The 22,463-nt window shown below is 38.3% G+C and overlaps 1 protein-coding gene and 1 long non-coding RNA gene across 2 annotated transcripts; one reads left to right on the top strand and one right to left on the bottom strand.

Annotated features, from left to right (window-relative positions):
- Window positions 1–6,961: 6,961 nt before the first annotated feature.
- LOC148861331 (acetate--CoA ligase CCL3-like) lies at window positions 6,962–16,570 on the bottom strand. Its single transcript, XM_088983535.1, has 3 exons — window positions 16,013–16,570; window positions 12,228–12,818; window positions 6,962–8,075 (listed from the first exon to the last, which is right to left on the bottom strand). The coding sequence occupies exons 1-3, from the start codon at window positions 16,226–16,228 to the stop codon at window positions 7,179–7,181; spliced, it is 1,704 nt and encodes a 567-aa protein (XP_088839661.1). The 5' UTR covers window positions 16,229–16,570; the 3' UTR covers window positions 6,962–7,178.
- LOC148861332 (uncharacterized) lies at window positions 10,218–13,082 on the top strand. The gene is made up of 3 exons (XR_016112709.1): window positions 10,218–10,482; window positions 10,888–10,967; window positions 12,130–13,082. It is a non-coding gene; the product is annotated as an uncharacterized LOC148861332 (long non-coding RNA).
- Window positions 16,571–22,463: the final 5,893 nt, after the last annotated feature.

Here is a 22,463-nt window from a genome sequence, read left to right as displayed (position 1 = left end):
TACATATTTATCCATTTTTTGGTTCATGAATGTAAACACAATTCACATTTTAAACTATTTTTACATTCATCTTGTTTGTTTGAAATCGGTGCAAAGTGTGGGCCCATCATTAAATGCTCCAACTGTCTTATGCTCCAATGCCTTAATTTTGGTTAAAAAGTTAATTTTCAAAAGAACACAAAATTGTATCTAAAAAATAAGTACAGTAATGCTCTCTTCTCAGAGTACAAAAGTGTCAGAAAAATATATTTTTGCTTTGATAATCATTATTTTTTTATGTATCAAACAAATACTCGCAAACGTGAACCGGGGTACATAAATACTCTGATTCAATATTTGTATCGGAAACAAATGAAGCTTAGGTGGATAAATAACTTTCCTGGTGAAAATCATTAACACTTGAATGGGACAACAATGCCCCTTTTAATAGTGAATTTTTAAGAATAAAATGACCATTGTTTTATTTACCTGGAAAATAAAAGCAAATGGATAAATGCGCTTACTCGGATAAATCTTTTATAATAAACATTTGCCCGAATAAATGCCTTTATCGAGATAAATAATTTACCAAAAAGCGAAGGTGGCTTAATGAATTCTAATATGAAGAAAACTAGAAAAAAAAATCATCTTATACATTTATCCAAAATTTGAGATTTTGAATCAAAATAATTGGATGATGGTCAAAAATGTTATTCGGTGCAATCTCTTAAATGGGGCCCATTTTCTTTTAAGGAAAAGAGAAATTTTATAAATAATCGCTGGGGTCTGAGAGGGATGGGGGAACATGACTTGATTAAATGGGACCCATCCAATGACAGATGCTGATGTTTTAAATACTTGCCACATGGTGAGTTAAAAGCAATATTTTAAAAAGAAAAAATTTATGATGCAGGAAAAATAAATATGGAATAGAAAGAGTTTTGATCAATCAAAATATATTTTAAAAAGAGAAAATTTATGATGTAGGAAAATTATGGTATGAAAAGAGTTTTGCCTTGAATTTTGATACCTACTTGTTCCCACGTTTATGACAGTTAATTTTCAAATATCATACCTTTTTAATATCATAGTCAATGAAAATAACCCGGGTAAGTAAAAATTAAATGAAAGCATAATGGGGTCACCTTGTACGGAAATACAATAGCTTACATATCACCAAAAAACTACAATTCGATTGAATTTTCCAATTAGTTGGAATAACCAAATATATAATTCGTTTATTAACAAACAACAGTTTAAACGAGTTGTTTCAACCATGGTTTTTGAAAACCGAATCAGAACTGATGGTCGGACTGGTTGACCTGGAAACCGGTTATGGCTCTGGGTCCGATTTTATATCCTAAGCATCCAATTGGAGTTCAGATAGGATGGTCGAACGTTTGACCCGGGAATTTGTTGTCAAAACGGTACCGTTTCTAAAACCATGTTTCAATTAATTTTTTATCGAAGAAAGGAAGCGAGTGTAGTGGGTGAGAATTCATTTTTAATCTGTGAACCGTTGTCCGAGCTGAATGATTCGATGGTTCGAATGGCCTGGTCAATGGTTTGCTGAGTTTTTCAACAGTTTTTGTTATAATTCCGGGTTAGAAGGCAAATGGAACCGGATTAATGACCGGCTTCTGGGTTAGAGAGTTCAACCGTCCGGATCAACAGCAATTTAGAAAAATAAAAAAGAGGTTATAAGGGCCTCTGATCACAATTAGTGGCTAAAGCTCTGGTTTGGGAACATAAAACCCCTATATGGATATTGGGTACCCAAACAACTTGCCACATGTCCCCATGTTTAAAGCATTTGAACAAACATCAAATGATTCCGGATCTCCTGCCCACAACAATTCTATCTATGTATATCCACAACATACTACTTCAATGAATTGAGAATATCTCCCCGTGCATAATACTATGTAGGAGGATGAGATGTTTCCCATGTGTGGCTGTGGTGTTATGTGGGTAGATGTAGGTAGGAGATCCAGGGTTACATCATGATTGGTCTTGAATAACAAACATCCAAAATCTGACTCATTATATCTTTGGCTTTTCCCCCCTTCGATTCCTTAAAGAAAATCCAGAGAATATTTTTAGGGTCATTTACTAGAATACCCCCTATAGTTTCACAGATCTACTTAAACCTACCCTATAGTTTTCATTTTACTAAAACACTCTTATAATTTGCAACATATTTACTTAATCAACCTTTCATTCACAATTGTGATGATGCACAATCTAGTAGCTCCCTGTTGGAGGACAACTCGGATACTGAGATGGCAAGTTCGTCGGGTCAACCTGCAAAATGACAGTGTTAGAGTGCCCGGGTTGCTTTACCTGGGGTGGGCACTTTAATGCTTAAGTTAGCGAACTAGAGATTTTGGAGTGTTAAAGAGCAAAAGAGCTAGAGTATTTGAGAGGCTGAATTGTGCGTACCTTCTTTGAGGGAGGAGATGCCTTTATATAGACGTAAGAAACTAGGAGTTTCTTGTAATGGGTCTGAGATTCCCAAGAAATCATGTCTGCCATGTTTGGAGGAGAGGGATAGAGTCCGTTCAATCAACTTCTATGCGGACGATACAGAAAGATATGTGTAACAGTCAAGCGTTGTGATCCCAAAGAAATTGAAAATAATAACCTACTTAAGGAAGAGGTCAGCAAGCACGTCTTGCATGTTACCACCTGGACCTCAATCAGGTTGGCAAGTCATTGGGGAGGTTGCTTTCCATGTCGAGGTCACTTCAACCGGTATGACGATGTACCATAGGTTGGCAAGTCCTCGAGGAGGTCGCTCCTCACACCGAAGTCCCTTAAATTGGTAACGACAAGGTACTACAGGTCGGCCCTGGATGAGGTGCTGCTAGCCACCCTGTTGAGGTGCCCAAGCTATGTATGAGGTGCCTTGGACTGATTCTGGGGTGTGTCCCCTTGACTCGGTGATGTACACATCTATCCGCATGGCATTGAAGTGTCAAGCGACAAAGACAAATGTCACATGTCACTAGGTCAGCAAAGGGCCAAGTTTGCCCTCATCAAACTGCTTGTTTTGCCATTTGAAAATAGTACTAGGGGTAAAAATGATATTTTCATTTTTGTTTTCTTTTAATTAAATTTATTTGAATAGACATTAAGGTTAAAACTGTCATTTCCCTCTTTTATTTAAGGGAAGATCAATTAAATAAATTGATTGAAAATTATAGGGGTGTTTTAGTAAATCACATACTATAGGGTAAGTTCTAATAAATCCATAAAATTATAAAGGGGTTTTAGTAAATGACCCTTTTTTTAAAATAAATGTTAAAAGCTTAGTTTTTTTTTTTTTTTTGAAAAATATACAACAGTGTTGTGTTTCTTTCTTACTTTCATTTTCCTTTCTTTGCATGTCAAATCCTTTTTTGGGTTGACATCCCTTTTATGGATCCAACAAGCATTGAATGGATTGTGGACTTTTATATGGGGCGGTTCATAATAATGAGACAAAATATATATTCTAGTCAAGAAGATAACAGAGATGATTACTTTATTGTAAAGGTACAGAGAGCAAAAGTTAAATGTTTAGAATTTATTTGGACAGAGCAGAAGTAGATGCTTTTATTACAAACCAACCTTGACAATCCAACCAAGCAACCACATCTTCTTTCCCTTTGATCAGGTATACTGGTGTAAATAGCGTAAAAGGAATCATGTTTGGATTATCTGACGTGGCATTGGTAGGAGTGGGACCTTGTGCTGGACCAAAGGATAGGATAAGGGTTTTTAGTGCAACATGTCATTCCAACCCTGCCTACTCTCTAAGTTAAGCTTGGCTTTTCCTCTTATTTCATTCTCAATTTCTCTTTCTTTCTTTTCCTTTTTTTTAACCAAAATGCAAATGCATGTATGTATTGTGTAATTGCATGCAGAGTTAAAAAAAATACAAAATCCCTTTCTACTTGTATGATATCAATATCGATATGAGGCGTGGCGTGGAAAACTGCCTAACCAAGTGAGGCTATGCAGTTTGGGCAGATTTGGATTGGGCTTTTATCAAAACTTGAATGGATTTGACCCGAAAGTCTGGAGTTTAAATCAATCCCTCACAAGACTGCCCCCCACAACACCCAACAGTATATCCAGGCCATGCTTTAGGAACATCTCCTGATGATGACATCATCATTCCTGGTATTATCATCAGGAGATGTTTTCAATACACAGTGGGGATGTTCTGTAAAACGTTGTAAGGGGTTAGTTTGGTCTCGAAAATCCCAATTTGAAATAATGTAAAATGCTAACTCAGGCCAAACAGCAATGAACGAATCACTCAATGCATTGGGTAGAATATGTATGAAGATGTCTTGTAAGAGAGATGGTGAAAGCAATAAAAATAAAAGATTCAATAATGGGATGGATATATAGTATGAGTGAGATCAATATCTATGGATCAATGATAGATAGAGTTGTTTTGGCAGTATTGTTCTCCGAAAAGAATTTACTATAGAAATGATCGGATTCGATCATCACAACCCTATCCTCACAAGTGTCGCTTGCAGAAGTGGATTTCTTTGCCAAGTAAGCAATATAACATTTTAATTCTCCTTATCCTTTGGGTTTCCTACTGGTTTGGAACTCTATTCTTGCATTTCTTCTTTAAAAAATAAACGCCAATTGTATGGTGGGTTCACAACTTCAGGTGTCAATGGATCGGATCTATTTGATGGAAATGGACAAATTCTAAACCGATTATATCGGCTTTGGTTCCAAATTTTGTGCCCCTAATTATAATTGGGTTGAGACTGGTTTTTACTGTTCTAAATTGATTATAATTGGAATCAATTATATTATTAATAAATAATAATATACATAAAGTTTTTTTTACAATTTTTGTTATATTTTATGTATAAAATGGATTAAATTTCATATACAATATATAAGATAATTTTGGCTAAAACTACTTTTATCAACATATAAGCAATTTATTGTCATTTTTTTACTAAGGTTATATTTATCAAAAATGAAGTTCCAAAATTGTCATATTAGAGGTAATTATAGATGTCAAGTATAATTGTGTCTAATTGGATCAGACCCGATTATCCTGATTAGAGGGCGTTGTACAACATGAACCATTTTCCTTGTTTCCGGTTTCAAAAACAAATCAAAACCATCTGGGTTGAAAAAAGATTATTTTTTAAAACAAAAACACAAAAAACATGTTCTTGAATCTGGTTTTAAAAACATGTTGTCATCTGATTATTTAACATCATATTCCATAAATCATATAATTTCTATGCTAGAAAAATTGTTTTTGTTTTAAAAACTTTTATTTTATTGATTTCAAAAACATGTAATGTTTTTAGTAATAAAATCAACTTATTTTTTCTTTTGAAAATAAAAACAGAGTTCAAGAACATGTTTTTGTTTTTTGACTGATGTGGTGATTCAAAAAACAAATGAAAAAAAAAAAACATTCATGTTGTAGAATGGCCCCTATTTGATTTAATTCTGGGCCTATTTTATAGAACTGATTAATAATTGGTCTGGGACTGATCCACCCTATTCTCTTCAAAATCAGACCTGACCCATTGACAATTCTACACATGTAAAGCTCATATCTTCTCCACAGTGCAACACTCATACAACCCAGTTTACTTGTGATACTTGATGCATAGGGGTCACATATGTGCCCAAATCAGCATCTTTTGCCAAAAGGGAAAAAATCTCTCTAGATAAATCCTAAACCTGCTTTAATTACCTAACATGCCTTCACCCTAATATATGGAGATGGGAGTTCCTGCTTTTTCAGTTGGACTATAAAACCCGAACGGGAGATAGAAGTACAGAACATTAACAAGAAGACCTTAAAACCCTACCAGTTCATCAAAACCTGCCTAGTCCGCTCTATCTTGACTCCAACCTGAGTTGTGTCTGGGCCAGGGTCTGATGTACAAGCTTAGGGTTGGGTCTAGGCTGGCCTTAAATCTAACCCAACCCATCCGAGGAGCATAGCCATCCCTATCAATATCACTCCTCTAATCCTTGATACGTACCATCAACAACTCCTATCAGTTCAACATTATGTCCCAATTCAAGCCCAAGGAAGATCACCATTAGTGAATGAACCAACCATCTTAATATCACTTCCCATTTGCAAATTTTTTGCACGTGCAGCAATTGATTATGTTTTGTGCGAGTTCACATCTGCGCCCCACAACGTCCCATAGCACATTCCCATCGTGTATTGAGAACATCCCTCGATGATAATACCAGAACCAATGATCATCATCGGGAGATGTTTTCAATACACAGCGGGAATGTGTTGTGAGATGTTCTGGAGTGCCCACTTGTGGGGCTCAGATCTGGACTCGTTTTATGCTTGCCTCAGGACTTGGGCTGGTGCAAAGTAAATACTTCTTAAAATAAAGCTAGTTTTGGAGTGGTGATCAGAGGCGGTTCTTTCTGTGTAGCGGCTATATTTGGTTCGTCTAGAGATGTATCTCCTCTACAGGCGGAAGCTATAGCCATTTATAAAGGCTGGAGATGGTGGCTCAGTGCGGCTTCAACCTTAGAATCTAACAAGCTCCTAAACTTTTTCAAAGCAACTTGGTCAACGAAACTAAAGCAAAAGCTGAAGCTCTGCTAATTGGGCTCTTAGCCTATGGGTTAATTACTGTTTTGGGCTTCGGTACGCTTCCATTAAAATGGTTTCTCATTCGATTGAGTCAACCTATATTTGAACCCAATCCGGTTACGACTTACAAAACAAAATCCAAATTCAATCCGTTTCGCCATTTCTGGCGAGTGCTCTGCCTTGATCTTATGAATCTCGTAATAAGCCTTGAATGACGCTCTGATTTTGATCAGATCAATTGATCCATTTGATCCAAAAGCCATTTTGATCAGATCAATTGAGGTCCGAGGTCCGTGAACAGGTTTTTATTCTCTAACACTAAACATTTGGTCTAAGCCACAAATAACCATCTCTGTAAGTAGAAGTTGAAACTTTGCACAAAGTTCTGTCACCACTTACTATATATGTATGCGAACTAAGATTTAACCACGTGATAAAAAATACAGTGAAAACCTAAACCATATCGTCTTAGAATCGTACCCTATTATCTTATTACAATGTAACATTGTATCCTTTCAGGCTTTCAGCTGTTAAGCCAGTAGCATTGATACACTCCTGAATTCCTGATGTTGCAATGCGAATGCAGAGGTCACAGTCTACTCTTCTTGACGGGGCCCATCTCCTTGGCTTTCGCTCTCAGCAGATGCTTCTGTATCTTCCCAGTGGCCGTCTTGGGCAGAGGTCCAAAAACTACAGACTTTGGAACCCAATAAGCAGGAAGTTTCTGCTTGCAGAACTTCATTATATTCTCAGCCAAACGCTGATGGTCTGAATCATCAAAACCCGGCTTTAGTGTTATGAAGGCACAGGGCGACTCCCCCCACCTCTCGTCTGGCCTGGCCACCACAGACGCCTCCAGGACTGCAGGATGGTGGTATAAAGCGCTCTCCACCTCCAAGCTACTGATGTTTTCGCCTCCAGATATAATGATGTCCTTGGCTCTGTCTTTGATCTCGATGTAGCCATCTGGGTGCTTAACACCAAGATCCCCAGAATGGTACCACCCGCCATGAAAAGCCTCTTCATTGGCCTTGGGGTTCTTTAAGTAGCCCTTCATTATGGCATTCCCACGCATGACAATTTCTCCAATGCTAGTACCATCAGCGGGTACAGGTGCCATGGTTTTTAGGTCAACAACATCCAGGCCCTCTAGACCAACGTAGCGGACACCCTGACGGGCGTTGAGGCGAGCTTGTGTTTCAGGGGGGAGGGTGTCCCATTCGGGCTTCCATGCACATATGGTGGATGGGCCATAGGTCTCAGAGAGGCCATATGTGTGGGTGACACGAAATCCGCGCTGGGACATGGCAAACAGCACAGATGGAGGTGGAGCTGCGCCCGCTGTCATCACATGGACAAGTCGGGGAAGTGGGAGAATGGTCTCCTTTTCAGGGGCATTGACTAAGGTGTTGAGAACCACCGGTGCAGCACAGAAGTGGGTAACTCCTTGGTTGGCTATGGCTGAGTAGACAGCTTTGGCAGTCACCTATTAAAATGCCAAGAATTTAGAGCACAAACTTGGAAAAAAACAAATAAAAAAAGCAAGAGGCTGAGAAGGCTGAAGGCTTTTTAAACCTCCACAGACATGTATATCATTTAGGTTCACTCAATCCAAGATGTCCACTCACCAAGTCATCATGCTTTCAAATTACAAGTTTAGAACCTCCCAGATGGACATAGAAAATCAGAAAAATTACCATATTTTCAACTAGACATTAGTTAACAAAGCATCATTAACCTGAGATGCCATACTTGGATACAATGCACCATTAAGCTGAGATGCACATACTTGGATGTAGGGGTGAGGATGAGTAGGTTCAGTTCGGTTTCAGGTTTTGGAACCAACACTTACTTGAAGGTTGGTTCCAGGATCTACCCGTGGAATCTGTTCTTTCTTTAACCCATCATTTTAAAAAACGACCTGGAAACGGAACCATTCTGGCCACCAATTCTCGGGTCAACGGTCCGACTGTCCAGTTCAAACAAATGGCCCATTCTAACAAAAATTAAAAACAAAAAACGGCCAAAACCGTTGAATAGGTCGACGGTTCGACCGCCCAGGTCAACGGGTTGTTGACTCTTTCAACGATTTTTGGCCAGGGACCGGGTTTGGGGTAAAACAGAACTGGTTGCCTGGATGGTTCCCGTGCTGAACGGTCCGACCATCCAGGTCAACAGCAGTTCGAAAACCATGCTTTAACCCCCTCCTAAAAATGGAACATGTTATGTAAAAACTTGATTTTCAATAATAATTATAATATAGTTTAGAACATATATTATCTTTATTGATTAAATTGAGTAATTTAATATGTAGATTGTAGATTATCATAATATATTAATATGGTTCAAAAAACTTATCATGATAATTTAAATTTTGTAAATATTGCCTTCTATATTACTTATTATACACATCCAAATATAAAATAAAAAAAAAGATCAAATCACTTAAGTGACTCAATGGTCAAATGAGACCATGGCCTTTGTAACCATGAGTGCTTGGGTTCAAATCTTCACATCCTCAAAGTATTTTGGGATTTATTTCAATGCAAGTTCGGTTCCAAGGTTGGTTCCACCAAGGCTAGTTCTCCGGGATGGTTTGGGTAGGGTAAACCCCTAGACCTAGGAACCAGCCTGAGTGGGGGTCGGTTCCAAGAACTTGGAACCAGAGCCTACTTGATAAGGCTGCAACTTGGACCGGGTTGGCCCAAACCCAACCCGAAAAAGTTGGGTTGGTTGATGTTCAGGTTAGGGTTAGGGTTGAAATTCATGAACCAGATTTTACTTCAGGTTGGGTTAGGGTTGACCCCTTAGCCAACCCGACCCAACCCAAACCCGACTCTATAGTACATGTAATATATAAATATATGTTATATATAATATATGATATACATTGATTTGTTTAGATGCATGATATTTGTATAGCCCCCACCACATGGTATCATGTATTTCTTTTAAGATAATCACTTCACTTAATCCTAATCAAAAAGACTAAAACCTTAATAACATTATTTTTTGTTTTTTTTTAAATTTTCTTCTTCATCTCCTCTATGTTGTTTGCCGCCCAAGAAAGATCTATAGTAAGTCATAACTCATAATAAACTATAGTCATTTCTAACACTTGTTTTTTTTTTTTTGAATTTTGTACCAAAAGAACCAAAAAAAAAATCAACAAACAAATACTAATGAAATATAGGAATATATGTAGTGAAAGTTGAGTTAAGATCTAAAACCGAGAAATTCTATGAGGTTTTAAGGGATGGGAAGAAGGTTGGGTTGGGTTAGGGTTGAAGGAATTTAGTTAGGGTTAGGGTTAGGGTTGGGTTGGTCGGGTTGAAGGTCGGATTGGGTTAGGGTTAGGATTGGGTTTAGAACTTAGGGTTGGGCTAGGGTTGGCCTCAACCCGACCTGACTTGCAGCCCTGCTACCTGATAACATATTGGGTAAGGTCGGTTCAAGGCCTGTTCAAGGTCCCATTTGATACCAAATAAAACCTACCCGTTTGCTCACCCTTACTTGGATGCAAACATGGACAGGTGTGTTAAAAACAAGGATACAACTCCCAATTTCTTTGGATCTAGGACACTAATCTAGCTTCCCATTTAATGTGCCGATACCATGTATGAGGAATGGTGGTACTTTAGGAAGAAAAGTTACAATCAGAGGCTTTAATGTAATACCAGCCCCATTGGAGTTCGTTCTTAAAATATGGACAATTCCAGTTTTATTACAAAGCATCTTTCTCAACTCTCACTATAGAGAGCTATAGCTATTTGTAATTATTAAGACCTATCGTTTTCTTTCTTCTCTTTTTTTTTTCTCTTTTCTTACCTTATTATGACAAGAGGGTATTAGACTTTGAAGATTTTGAGGGCAATGATGATGTCCTAAGATCTGTAAGTGAATTTTTTCTTATGTCTATCTATTTATTCCACTGCAATTTTGGTTCAATGTTTCTGTTATCTCTGGATTTCTTGAATGATTTTCTATTCTTTGGTTGGGTTTTATTTGTGGTTTGCTATGTTTCCTTAAGTCAATGGTTTAATGTTGAGGTGAACCAAATGCATCCTACAAGTCCCTTGTTGATCCCAGTTAGCCTGAAACATAATTGTCTAGGCGACAAGGCGCCCTTGGAGGCTTGCCTCACCCAGTCGCCAAGTAGTTTTGTGCACTATGTTATAAAATACTTTTATATTTTTAATTTTCAGACATTATAATTATAAAATAGGAATTATTAAACTAAAATACTCATTTTATGTGTTTATGTACTAATTTATTTTTCTTATTTTCTTATTTGTTAGGGTTTAATCAACACAAATATTGCCAACTATTATATTGAACCAGTGGTTGAAAGTATCAATACGCATGTATATCAACAGAGGTAGTACTTACAACAATACTCCCCCTAATTTTTTATTTCTTTGGTTTTCAATTTCATTTTGAAATATATTATTTTAAAAAATGGGTTCCCGAAAACACCTGTAAACATGTGTATTGGGGACAAAGATACAGTACAATACACCCGATATGGCGAGTAGCATATCGAGGTTTTGATCCTTGATTGAATCCTCAAAGATTTCAGAACCTAAGCAAGGGAAGAACTTAAAACCTTCAGCCCCTATATTTTTTTAATTTTCTTTCCTTTGTTCCTTTTCTTCTCATAAAATGTTGATTTTCTAAACTTCAAACATGAAATTTATACTTCTCTTATGAAAATTATGGATAATTATTAAGAAAAGATGGTTATGGATCCTAGGGAATTACCCTAGGATATATTGTTTTACTTGAAAAAAATCCATCGCCCCTAGGCAACTAGGCGACAAGCCCCCCCCCCCCCCTGTCACCTAGCCTCACCTTGGCACCTTAAAAACTATGGCCCAAAACCAACCTTAGAAAGAGAAGTTGGATTAAGGCTAGTTTGAAAAATATGAAACCGACTTAGCTTCTTAGTGTTGGGCTAAGGCCAAGTCTTAGCAAAACACAACCTAACCTGAATGTGTCTGTGTGTGCCCCATCTAACTAATTGTAGATTCATTTTGAGAGATAAGAGATTAAAGTGCCGCCATAAGTGTAGTCAGACGATTGGATACCCATAAGTGTGATGTAAGGTACTAGTGGCCACCACGTTGGAATCTTCAAGTTGCGTTTTTCAAGGGAAGCCCTGGAAGATAAGCAGATCATATTGCTACTAAGGTTGAATCATTTCTTTCTAGGCAGACTATCCAGTGCCAGTTTGGGGGGTGTTGGATAATTTAGTGTAGTATGTATGGAATGAGGGTATTTTAGGTAGAACATTATATTTTTCAAGGACATAAATGTAATCAACCTGATGGGGGTCTGGTTGTAATTTGAATAATTCTAGTATTAATATGAAGTCTCTCATTAGAGAGAGGTAAAGATATGTGGTCTTGTTAGCCCTAATGTTTTTTACTCTCTTTCTCTCTTCTCTAACCTTGTTTACAACAATTAGTTTACTTAAACCAGCATCATTTTCAATGTTCTACAAATGAGGCACCTGTTCTGTGCATCTGCTATGATTCTAGGTTGGACACAAAAAGCTGCCCCTATTACTAGATGACAGTGAGGTGAGCCATGGAGAAAATGCATACATACAATACGACTTTATTGTATATCAACATACCTGACGAAGGCAGATGCTTGTCCCACAGAGAGCTGCAAGTGCCCAAGTGAAACACCAACCATTGCAGTGAAACATGGGAAGAGTCCAGAGGTATATAGCTCCTTCATTCATCCCCCATACAATACAATCAGACAGAGCCATCACATATGCCCCTCGATGGCTCAATACAACCCCTTTTGGGCTGGATGTTGTCCCAGAAGTATAACCCAAAGCAATGCTCTGCCACTCATCCTTTGGTGGCTTCCAAGGAAATTCTGGATCACCAGTTTCCAGAAACTTCTCATATTCAATGGCCCCTTTATCTAGAGCATATTTAAGTGTCCTAGGATTGCAGTTTTCATCACCAATGACAATCATAAGTGGAGGCTTAAAGTTACCATTACTCTTGCCTGCTACTATCTTCAAGGCTTCCTCTGCTAAGGTAAAATACTCTTGGTCCACCATTACAACTGCAGCAGATGAATGCCCCAGAAGAAAAGCAACAGTTGGTGCATTTAGGCGAATATTGACACAGTTCACCACAGCCCCAGCCATTGGAACTCCAAAATGAGCCTCATAAATGGCTGGTACATTTGGTGCAATTACAGCTACCTGCCAGGAAAGAAGAAATGAGACAGGGTGTGATAAACAATCAACTAGAATTCTATACAGAAGCATGAAAGGACAATAGGCTCAAAGCCTGAAAAAAATTTGGAGGCATTATTTCTAATGTAAATATCCATCATCTGCATTACTGAATCTTTCATAACTTTTCTCATAACCTTGAAAGCAAGTGCTGTATTCAACTTGCCAAATTAAGATGCCGTCATGTTTCCTATCAATAAAATAGCTTAAGCATCTTTCCCAGAAAAACAAGATGTAAAATAGTGTACCTGCAAAGATTATAGTTTCAGATAGAGGACTAATGATTGCCATAAATTTAAACAAGAACTAATTACGTTTCAGTGAACTTGAGACACAACTCATTATAGGCCAAAGAGAGTGATTGCAATTTATGTGTATAAGCTGAATTTTATTTCATTTAAATTCCCAGTAATGACTTATGATTGCAATCACTAACCCCGGAATCCATGTCTGCCAGATGACACTAACCATGTATGAGGGAGGATCAAACAATGTCACATTTAGGAGAGATGAAGAGGATTATAATGTGTAAGCCAAAAGGGTAGGAAATTTGTGAAGGCAGTGAATGTAGCAGAAGCAGATAGAGCTCAAGTCTAGATAAAGTATCTTAACAATTAAAAGTCAGAAATTATTTTCCAATACAAACTTATTCCTTATTTCTAAGCCAAAATCCTTGTAAGCGTGACATGCCTAGGATTTCCAGAACCTATATCTAGCCTTTACAAGAAAAATTATGTTTACTATTGTTACATGAACCATGTTAGAACTAATGGAGGGAAAAAATGAAAAAAAAAAAGGAAAACCAAAGTATAAAGGGTTTGAAAGAAGCATTCTAGAGCCATCTAAACATGAAAAAACACATACAAAATGTTCACATTAGCCGAAGCAAACAGGCCTTAAAAATAAATAAAGATAAAGGTTTACTGACTTGAACACAGAAAAAGGATGAAAATTAACAACTATCAATACTGTCAAGAATAGTAGGACAATTTTAAAATTATAACAGGTATAAAAACATAATTGCTATCTCTGGATGTAAGAAACCAAGTATGGCATTTTTTTCTGGTATATGCTTGAAGCCCCTCCTTCCCTCTATGTAAGGGAGATCAGCTTCTTCATTTAAATGATCAGAGACAGATGGGGTAACTAAATTTTGCAGATTTGGAAGCTCTAATATATGGGTCGAAACATTTATTTCCATAGTTTGAACTTTTAACATTCAGTTTTTCATCTTCACCTTAAGACCTTAGGACCAACTTTCTATCTTCAGTGTCTTATAAGTCTAAGAAAATGGTGTTAATTGAAAGTTTGAAGATATTATTAACATTGATTAAGATGAAGTAATTTTTAGATTTATTTTCATATGTAAGTATCATATTGTATATGTGCAACTTTCCCGTTTTTTTTTCTGGTTAAAATGATAAAATAGAAAAAAAAAACACTACCCAAGAAATGAGCCAAGAAGTTTAAAGTTGGTCCCAAATGCACCCAATTTCTAAAGTTTGATCTTTATAATATTTCAGCAAAATTTAAGTCACCATCATCATCTAAACCTTGTCCCAATTATATGGGATTGGCTACATGACTCCTGTTTCGGCAAAATGAAAGTCATGCTTTCTATTTAAGAAGAAACCTCTCTTTTTTTTTTTTTTGTAGCATGTTTAAGAAGAAATCAATCACATCTAGTGTAAGAGTAAGACTAATTAAATTACAAGCACAAAAGGAGATGAGCAAATTCAAGGCTAAATCAGTTTGAAATTAGTATAAGTCAAACAATTACACAGCTTATCCGTAGTAAGCTCTGCAACTTTGTCCCCCCAACCCCCACCCCAAAATGAATGATCAACTTACCATTAAATAAACAGGATTAATGAAATGCCCTTCAAGATTCAAATAGATTATTGCAATTATAACTTTAGGCTTGAAAAAAATTATAATTAGCAAACCGCGGTTCAGGGACGGAGTCAGGGTGAGGAGGGAAATCAAATGTGAGATCTTTATAAATCTGAAAGATGGCTCTATAAAAAATGAATGAGAAAGAATAACACAATAAACAAATGATAACTCAGCAGGCAATAGCCGACCCCATATTAGTTGGGATGGCTTGGACGATGATGATGCTTCAGGTCAGACCGAAAATAATTAATTGATCGAAATATCTAAAAATTTGAAGAACAAATCAGCACAGAATAAATTCAAAGACATAAACTCGAGCGAGGATTTAAGATTCAGAAAAGAAAAGAATATTTAAAAGTATCAGAAGAATCGAATTGTCTCATACAGGGCCAAAGAAACTGCATTCAGATTTAATTTTAAGTTGGTTATTAATTTCAGTTTTGACCATTTGACAGTGAAATGCCATTTGAATATGATCCTCAAGTGTGTTAGATCCGGTATGGTTAAGGGCCTTAAGGCTAGGATGCCAGTTTGGCATCGAGGCTTTAGAAATTAGAATTAACTGGGTCACATGCTGCTCTTTTTCAAATATGAGTACCTGCTCTGTCATCTCATGGTATTGAGCATGATATTACCTCATGTGCATTTCATTAATGTAAATTGTTACAAGTGACTAAATCTGTTTACTCTACATATCTGTGACCAAAAATGAACAGAAATACAGGGATAGTTTAAAAATCAATAAATTTAGTCGGCGAAGTCCATTCTTCTGGTAGAAAGACATAATAATTAGTAGTAGATCTCCATGAGGTTAACACTTAACAAAAGCTTTCATATTCATAAAAAGTGGTCGGTTAACAAATAAAGCAAATCTTCAAATCCTTCAAATAATCTAGATTAATTTGGACCAAAGTTAATCCAATACAAGGAAAGTAAAAGTCAGGGAAAGAGGAGGCGGGAAATAAAAGGTAGAAATAAAATCGAGTATACACTATACAGTGACACATGGAAAAGCATCCCGGGAATCCACATGGAATTTGAAGAATAATGAAAAAACGAACAAATATCCATGCCAAAAGAGAACCATTTAAATTCTCGATTTTCTCATAGACTCCAGTTAGAAAAAATAAGAATGATAAAATCATCAAAGGATTAAAGTAAAGAAATGAGAAAATTACAGATAGTTAACTGCAACATAATAGAATCAAGTCATGTACAACTGTAAAAGAAGAGCAAATTCAAGAAGCCAGTTGAATTAAGCTCACAGTCTTCCCAAGGCCGATTGAGTGCTTGGAAAGAGCGGAGGCCATGCGTCGACAGCGCTGATAAGTCTGAAGCCACGTGTACTGCAACGATCCATGAATGACCGATTTCCTCTGAGGATGAACCAAAGCAGCTCTCTCCAGGAACCAGAGTGGGGTTAGGGCTGTGTAGTTGGCGTCGTTCTTCGGGAGATTATCGATGTCTCCTTCCATCGCCATTGACAAACTTATCCCACTCTTCCTCTCTACCTACAGCATATGTCACGTCCCTTGACTCTTTAACTCTTAATAGCTATTTATAGACCACGCTCTCTCTCTGGCTCCCCCTTTACTTGGAGAAATGTCTTAAATTTCTAATTAATATTCGACATTTATGAAAAATATAAAAGGCAGAATAATTGGGGATCAGCTGAGAGTCTGAGACCGACTTATAAGTTGTTCCCAATGCATAATGGATGTACCTGTGAGGCGCCTATATGTGACGAGCAGATCTCGTTCCAGATCAGCTGCCATCTAAATACGAAACGGGAGGCGCTCATAGGCACATCCACTGTACATTGGTATCTAATTGGGACATACCGACCTCCCAGGGCGATATCCTTGAAGTTCGAACTTGTATATCCGTCGGATAAAACGAGTTCACTTGATCATATCTACCTTTTGGGAAGTTCGGCTTTAATCGTGGCAAACCCGTTTGACCAGCCGTTAGTGTCTTGCATTCAAAATATGTCGTACTTGTGTGCTTTATTTGATGGGAGATATACCCAATATAAGGCTGCAGATATGACTGTTATAATGGTGTGGCATAGGTTTGCCCTACAGAACAAGATTGAGATCTGCTTTCACAAAGGGCGCCTCACAACAACCTCACATGCACATGCCACCGTGCATTGTAAATATTTCACGTAAATAACAAGTATGGAAGATGTTTTCAATGCACATGGAATGTGCATGTCATGTTGGTGTGAGACGCCATGTGAGGAGCAGATCCAGTCTTTCGGAATCTACTCACAAAAGGTGCCTCACAACGATCTCATAAGCATATTATCTCGTGCATTGTGAAATAATAACATATAAATATGGAAGATGTTCTCATTTCTCAATGTACGATGGGATGCACCTGTAAGGTCGTTATGAGATGCCTATTCCTCACAAAGGGCACCTCATAACGATTTTACAGGCACATCCCACATTCCCACCATGTATTGTAAAGATCTCCCGTAAATAATAACATATATAAGTACAGGAGATGTTCTCAATGCACCATGAGATGTGCTTGTGAGGTCGGTATGAGATACCATGTGTGAGGAGCAAATTCGGTCTCCTGACCAAGAGGCCGATTCGATATATCTTATCGCACAGCTCTACATTCTACCTTTTTCATAACAATTTCTTTTATTTTTTTTTCTTACCTGTTCGACTCAGTCCGATTCATTACCGATACGGAGTCATTTTGTGCACCCTACTTGACAAAAGCCAAATTGACTAATCTTAACTCACAAATATGTCCAACCCTCCCCATTCATGATGCAAGAGATGTTCAAACTTAAAAAAAAAAAAAAAAGGGGTAAATTACAAAGACCCTCCTGTACTATGAGTACTATGGGGTCTGTGACAAAGGCCCTCCTGTACTTTGTTTTGCGATAAAGACCCCCCTGTATTATGACTGTGAGACAAAAACCCCCTTTGATCGTTAAATCAGATGATGAAATGCATTAAATTACTAAAATACCCCACTAAATTTTTTCTATTAATAGAGATACTGTACATATTTAGAAAGATATTGTGCTTATAGAGTTTTAGGAAGTTAGAACATTTACTCTTCCATTAATTAGGATGTTGCTAATTTTAGTCTTGATGTAATAGTATATATATTGGTTGTCCCCTCCATTGATGAATACAAGAGTGACCATTCTTTTTGGGTATTTTTGCAATTATTCTTTATGGTATCAGAGCAATGCGTACACCATGGCTGGCAAAAACAAAGGAGAAGGAGCGGCTGGCCATGGTGCGAAACTACGAACCCTTGATCTGAAATCCCCTTATTATCTCGGTTCGCATGACAACCCCGGCTTGGTCGTGACCCCAATCATCTTGAAAGGCAATAATTATGACGAATGGACCAAAGCCATGAAGAACGCATTCCGGGCAAGGAAGAAACTGGCTTTTCTTGAATGAATTGTGACGAAACCTGGTGACGATCCCAACAAATTAGAAGATTGGTATAGTGTGAATTTCATGTTGGTAGCATGGATATTCAATACCATAGAACCAGGGCTACGATCTACAATCTCCTATATGGAGAAAGCAAAGGAACTTTGGTAGGATCTTCGGGAATGATCTGTGGATTCACCAATTAAATAGTGACTTGGCCAATTGCAAACAAGAGGGCATGACCGTATCCGCATATTATGGGAAGATGAAGACCATGTGGGAGGAGTTGGCTGGGTATGTGAAGAACCCACAATGTACATGTGGTGAATGCAAGTGTGGAGTGGTGATCGAGCTAGTGTTGGAGCGGGAAAAGGAGAAAATTCACCAATTCCTCATGGGTCTTATCAATGCAGTTTATGGCACTATTAGATCAAATATTCTGAGTACGGATCCTTTACCTTCATTGAACCGAATACATGCAATAATTGTGCAAGAAGAATGGCACAAAACAGTGGCTCGAGCACATGAAGAACGAGGAGAGGCTGTGGGATTTGCTGTGCAAATTGGAAATATAGCCAAAGTACCGAACAATGATGAGAAGATGTGCTCTCACTGTGGAAAAACTGGATATGAGGTGCTCGAATGCTTTCAACTTGTGGGCTACCCAGATTGGTGGTTTGCAGGCAAAGGAGGTCATTTTGGTGGTCATGGGGGACGAGGAGGTCGAGGCACAGGAACAAGAAGGGGTCGATGAGGGTCTGGTACAACGGCTGCCAATGCTGTCCAGACACTAGGAAGCTGCGGCGCCAGCACCACTGCTGTTGTTGTCTGGACTAGCGATAAAACTTGCTTTCCTGGGCTTAATGATGAACAGTGGGCAACGCTAATGGCAGTTATCATATCACACAAGGAATCCGCTTCAGAGAAATTGATGGGTAAGAAAATGTGGTTGATAGATTTGGGATGTTCTCACAATATGACCGGGAATTTGGAGTTATTGAAGAATGTGCGTGAAATCTCTCCTTGTGCCGTTGGACTTCCTGACGGAAAGAATATGATGGCGTTGCAAGAAGGAGAAGTGCAACTTGGGAAATGATTGATCTTAAAACATGTTTTATATGTTCCCAACTTGAATTGCAATTTGATATCTGTGCCTCAATTTATCAATGAATTAAAATGTACAGTCACATTTTCTGACAAAATGTGTGTAATGCAAGACCCCTCTTCGAGGACAATGATTGGTGTGGGTGAGAAGCGTGATGGGGTTTATCTTTGGCACTGTATGGCAAGGACTAGTTCATGCAGATTGGCGAAGGTGGACTCATATGAGTTGTAGCACAGGCGAATGGAACACCTCTCAAAACGAGTTGTTAGTTTACTTCCTACTATTAAAAATAAAATTGCTAGTCAAGAAACACACAGTGAGTTATGTGATGTTTGCTTAAGAGCTAAACAAACCCGTGATGTGTTTCCTTTAAGCAATAATAAAGCTTCTACACCTTTTGCCTTGATTCATTGCGATGTTTGGGGACCATATCGTACTCTTGCTTCATGTGGTGCTATATACTTTTTTACCATTGTTGATGATTACTCACGGGCAGTGTGGATTTATTTGATGGCAGAAAAGAGTGAACTTAGTGCTAACATTGTGAAATTTTGTGCCATGGTAATTACCAAATTTGACAGTAAGGTACAGGTGATAAGGAGTGATAATGGGTCAGAATTTGTAGCCTTGAGCAATTATTGTGATACTCATGGCATCATTCACCAAACATCATGTGTTGGGACACCTCAGCAAAATGGTAAAGTGGAACGCAAGCATCGCCATATTCTGAATATTGTGTGTGCTCTGCGTTTTTAGGCAAATTTACCTATAAGTTTTTGGGGTGAAAGTATGTTGACTACAGGATATCTAATTAACCGTACTCCAAGTCCCCTACTTGATGGAAAGAGTCCATATGAATTGTTGTTTGGGAAGGAACCAACTTACAAACATATTCGTGTTTTTGGGTGTTTATGTCATGCACATTATCAAGGGCGTGACAAAGATAAGTTTGGTTCTCGAAGTCAAAGGTGCATTTTTGTTGGGTACCCTTTCGGTAAGAAAGGATGGAGACTCTATGATTTGGATACAAATGAGTTCTTCGCATCCCATGATGTTGTATTCTCCGAACATATTTTTCCTTATAAGGTTGTTGTCTCCGAGTCTCTTAACACCGGTGTGATCGAGCAGCCACCTGTCTGTAATGATGGTGTACATTTTCATGAGCTGGATAGTGTAGATACTTCGAATGATGAACCAACTTCTGAAAAAGATTTGACTCCAGAAGCAAGGGGGAGTAGTGAGGCTCTTAATGGATAGAGAGGGAACGACGTGAACTTGGAAAGGAACAGTGAAGGTGAAAACCTTGGTCGAGGATGTAGGGAAAGACGTCCTCCTGAAGCTGAAGGACTATGTATTCCACACAATGCAACACATCAACGACCCCCTCGCTGATCATGCCACATCGTGCCACTCCTCAGGTGTGTCTTATCCTTTTGCATGCTATGTGACTTGTACTAATTTTTCCTTGAAACATAAACAATTCTTAGCAACTATAACTACAGGGAAAGATCCCACATATTTTTCAGAAGCGATTCGTGAGCCACATTGGAGACAAGCCATGAAGGAGGAGATTGAAGCTCTTGAGCGTAATGGCACCTAGACCCTTGAAAATGTTGCCTCTCGGAAAGCAAGCGATCGGGTGCAAATGGGTGTACAAGACCAAGTATAACTCAGATGGAATGATCGAAAGACACAAGGCTAGATTAGTGATTTTAGGGAATAATCAGAAAGTTGGGATAGATTATAATGAGACTTTTGCTCCAGTAGCAAAGATGGTGATTGTTCGGTTGTTTTTGACTGTAGTGGCAACACGAAAGTGGGAGCTTCATCAGATAGATGTGCATAATGCCTTTTTGCATGGTGACCTGGCAGAAGAGGTGTACATGCGATTGTTGCCTGGTTTTTCATCTACACATCCAAGAAAGGTATGTCGCTTGCGAAAATCTTTGTATAGATTACGACAGGCCCCAAAAACTGGTTTGCCAAATTGAGCACAACCTTCAAGATGTATGGATTTACTCAATCACACTCAAATTATTCTTTATTCACTTACCATAAGGAAGGAGCTACACCCTGTGTTTTGGTATATGTGGATGATCTTGTTGTGGGAGGAAACAATGGGGAGATGATACATCGATTCAAGTAGTATCTAAGTCAGTGCTTTCACATGAAAGATCTTGGGTTGTTGAAGTATTTTCTTGGCATTGAAGTCACTAGATGAGATGAGGGCATCTATCTCTGTCAATGAAAGTATGCACTAAATATTATTTCTGAAACAGGATTGCTGGGAGCTAAACTGGCTCATCTGCCTATGGAACAAAATCATAGACTCGCACTGGCCGACGGGAAGTTGCTTGATGACCTAGAAAAATATCGACGTCTAGTAGGAAGATTGATCTATCTTACAATAATATGACCTGAGCTTTGTTATTATGTGCACATATTGGCTCAATTTACGCAACAACCACGACAAGAACATTGGGATGCAACTCTACGGGTGGTCCAACACCTCAAAGGGAATCCAGGACAGGGAATCATCTTGAGCGCCAACAGTGATCTTTGACTGTATGCTTATTGTGACTCCGGTTGGGCTAGTTGTCCTTTGACATGGCGCTCTTTGACTGCGTACTTTGTGATGCTTGGACGGTTTCCTGTTTCTTGGAAAACCAAAAAGCAACATACCGTCTCACGTTCATCTATAGAAGCAGAGTACAGGTCCCTGGCTGCCATGACGTGTGAACTGAAGTGGTTGAAGAGTGTCCTACGTAACCTTGGCGTGGAACATCCCAGACCTATGAGATTGCATTGTAATAGTCGTGTTGCTATTTATATTGCAGTTAATCCGGTGTTTCATGAGCGCACCAAACATATAGAGGTTGATTGTCACTTTGTTCATGATGTCGTGCAAGCCCAAACTATTGAAACTATTCATGTGCGAACTTACAATCAGTTGCCAGACATTTTGACAAAGGCACTTGGCCAACGTCAGTTTGATTTTCTTCTTCACAAGTTGGGCATACGTGACCTACATGCTCCAACTTGAGGGGGAGTAATAGAGATACTATACATATTTAGAAAGATATTGTGCTTATAGAGTTTTAGGAAGTTAGAATATTTGCTCCTCCATTGATTAGGATGTTGCTACTTTTAGTCTTTATGTAATCATATATATATTGACTGTCCCCTCCATTGATG

Source organism: Nelumbo lutea, chromosome 4 (assembly GCF_056320005.1).
Source record: "Nelumbo lutea isolate HS-2025 chromosome 4, American lotus-T2T, whole genome shotgun sequence".
NCBI lineage: Eukaryota > Viridiplantae > Streptophyta > Magnoliopsida > Proteales > Nelumbonaceae > Nelumbo > Nelumbo lutea.
The sequence above is the reverse complement of the archived record's forward strand: the minus strand, read 5'-3'. Positions and strand labels throughout refer to the sequence as shown.

Bases quoted from the DNA above. Each gene is read 5' to 3' on its own strand.
- LOC148861331 (XM_088983535.1), bottom strand. From the start codon at position 16,228: ATGGCGATGGAAGGAGACATCGATAATCTCCCGAAGAACGACGCCAAC. The intron at 12,819-16,012 runs GTGAGCTTAATT...CTTTCCTGGCAG, and splicing joins CAATCGGCCTTGGGAAGACT to GTAGCTGTAATTGCACCAAA. The intron at 8,076-12,227 runs GTATGTTGATAT...GCATTTTAATAG, and splicing joins CAAGCATCTGCCTTCGTCAG to GTGACTGCCAAAGCTGTCTA.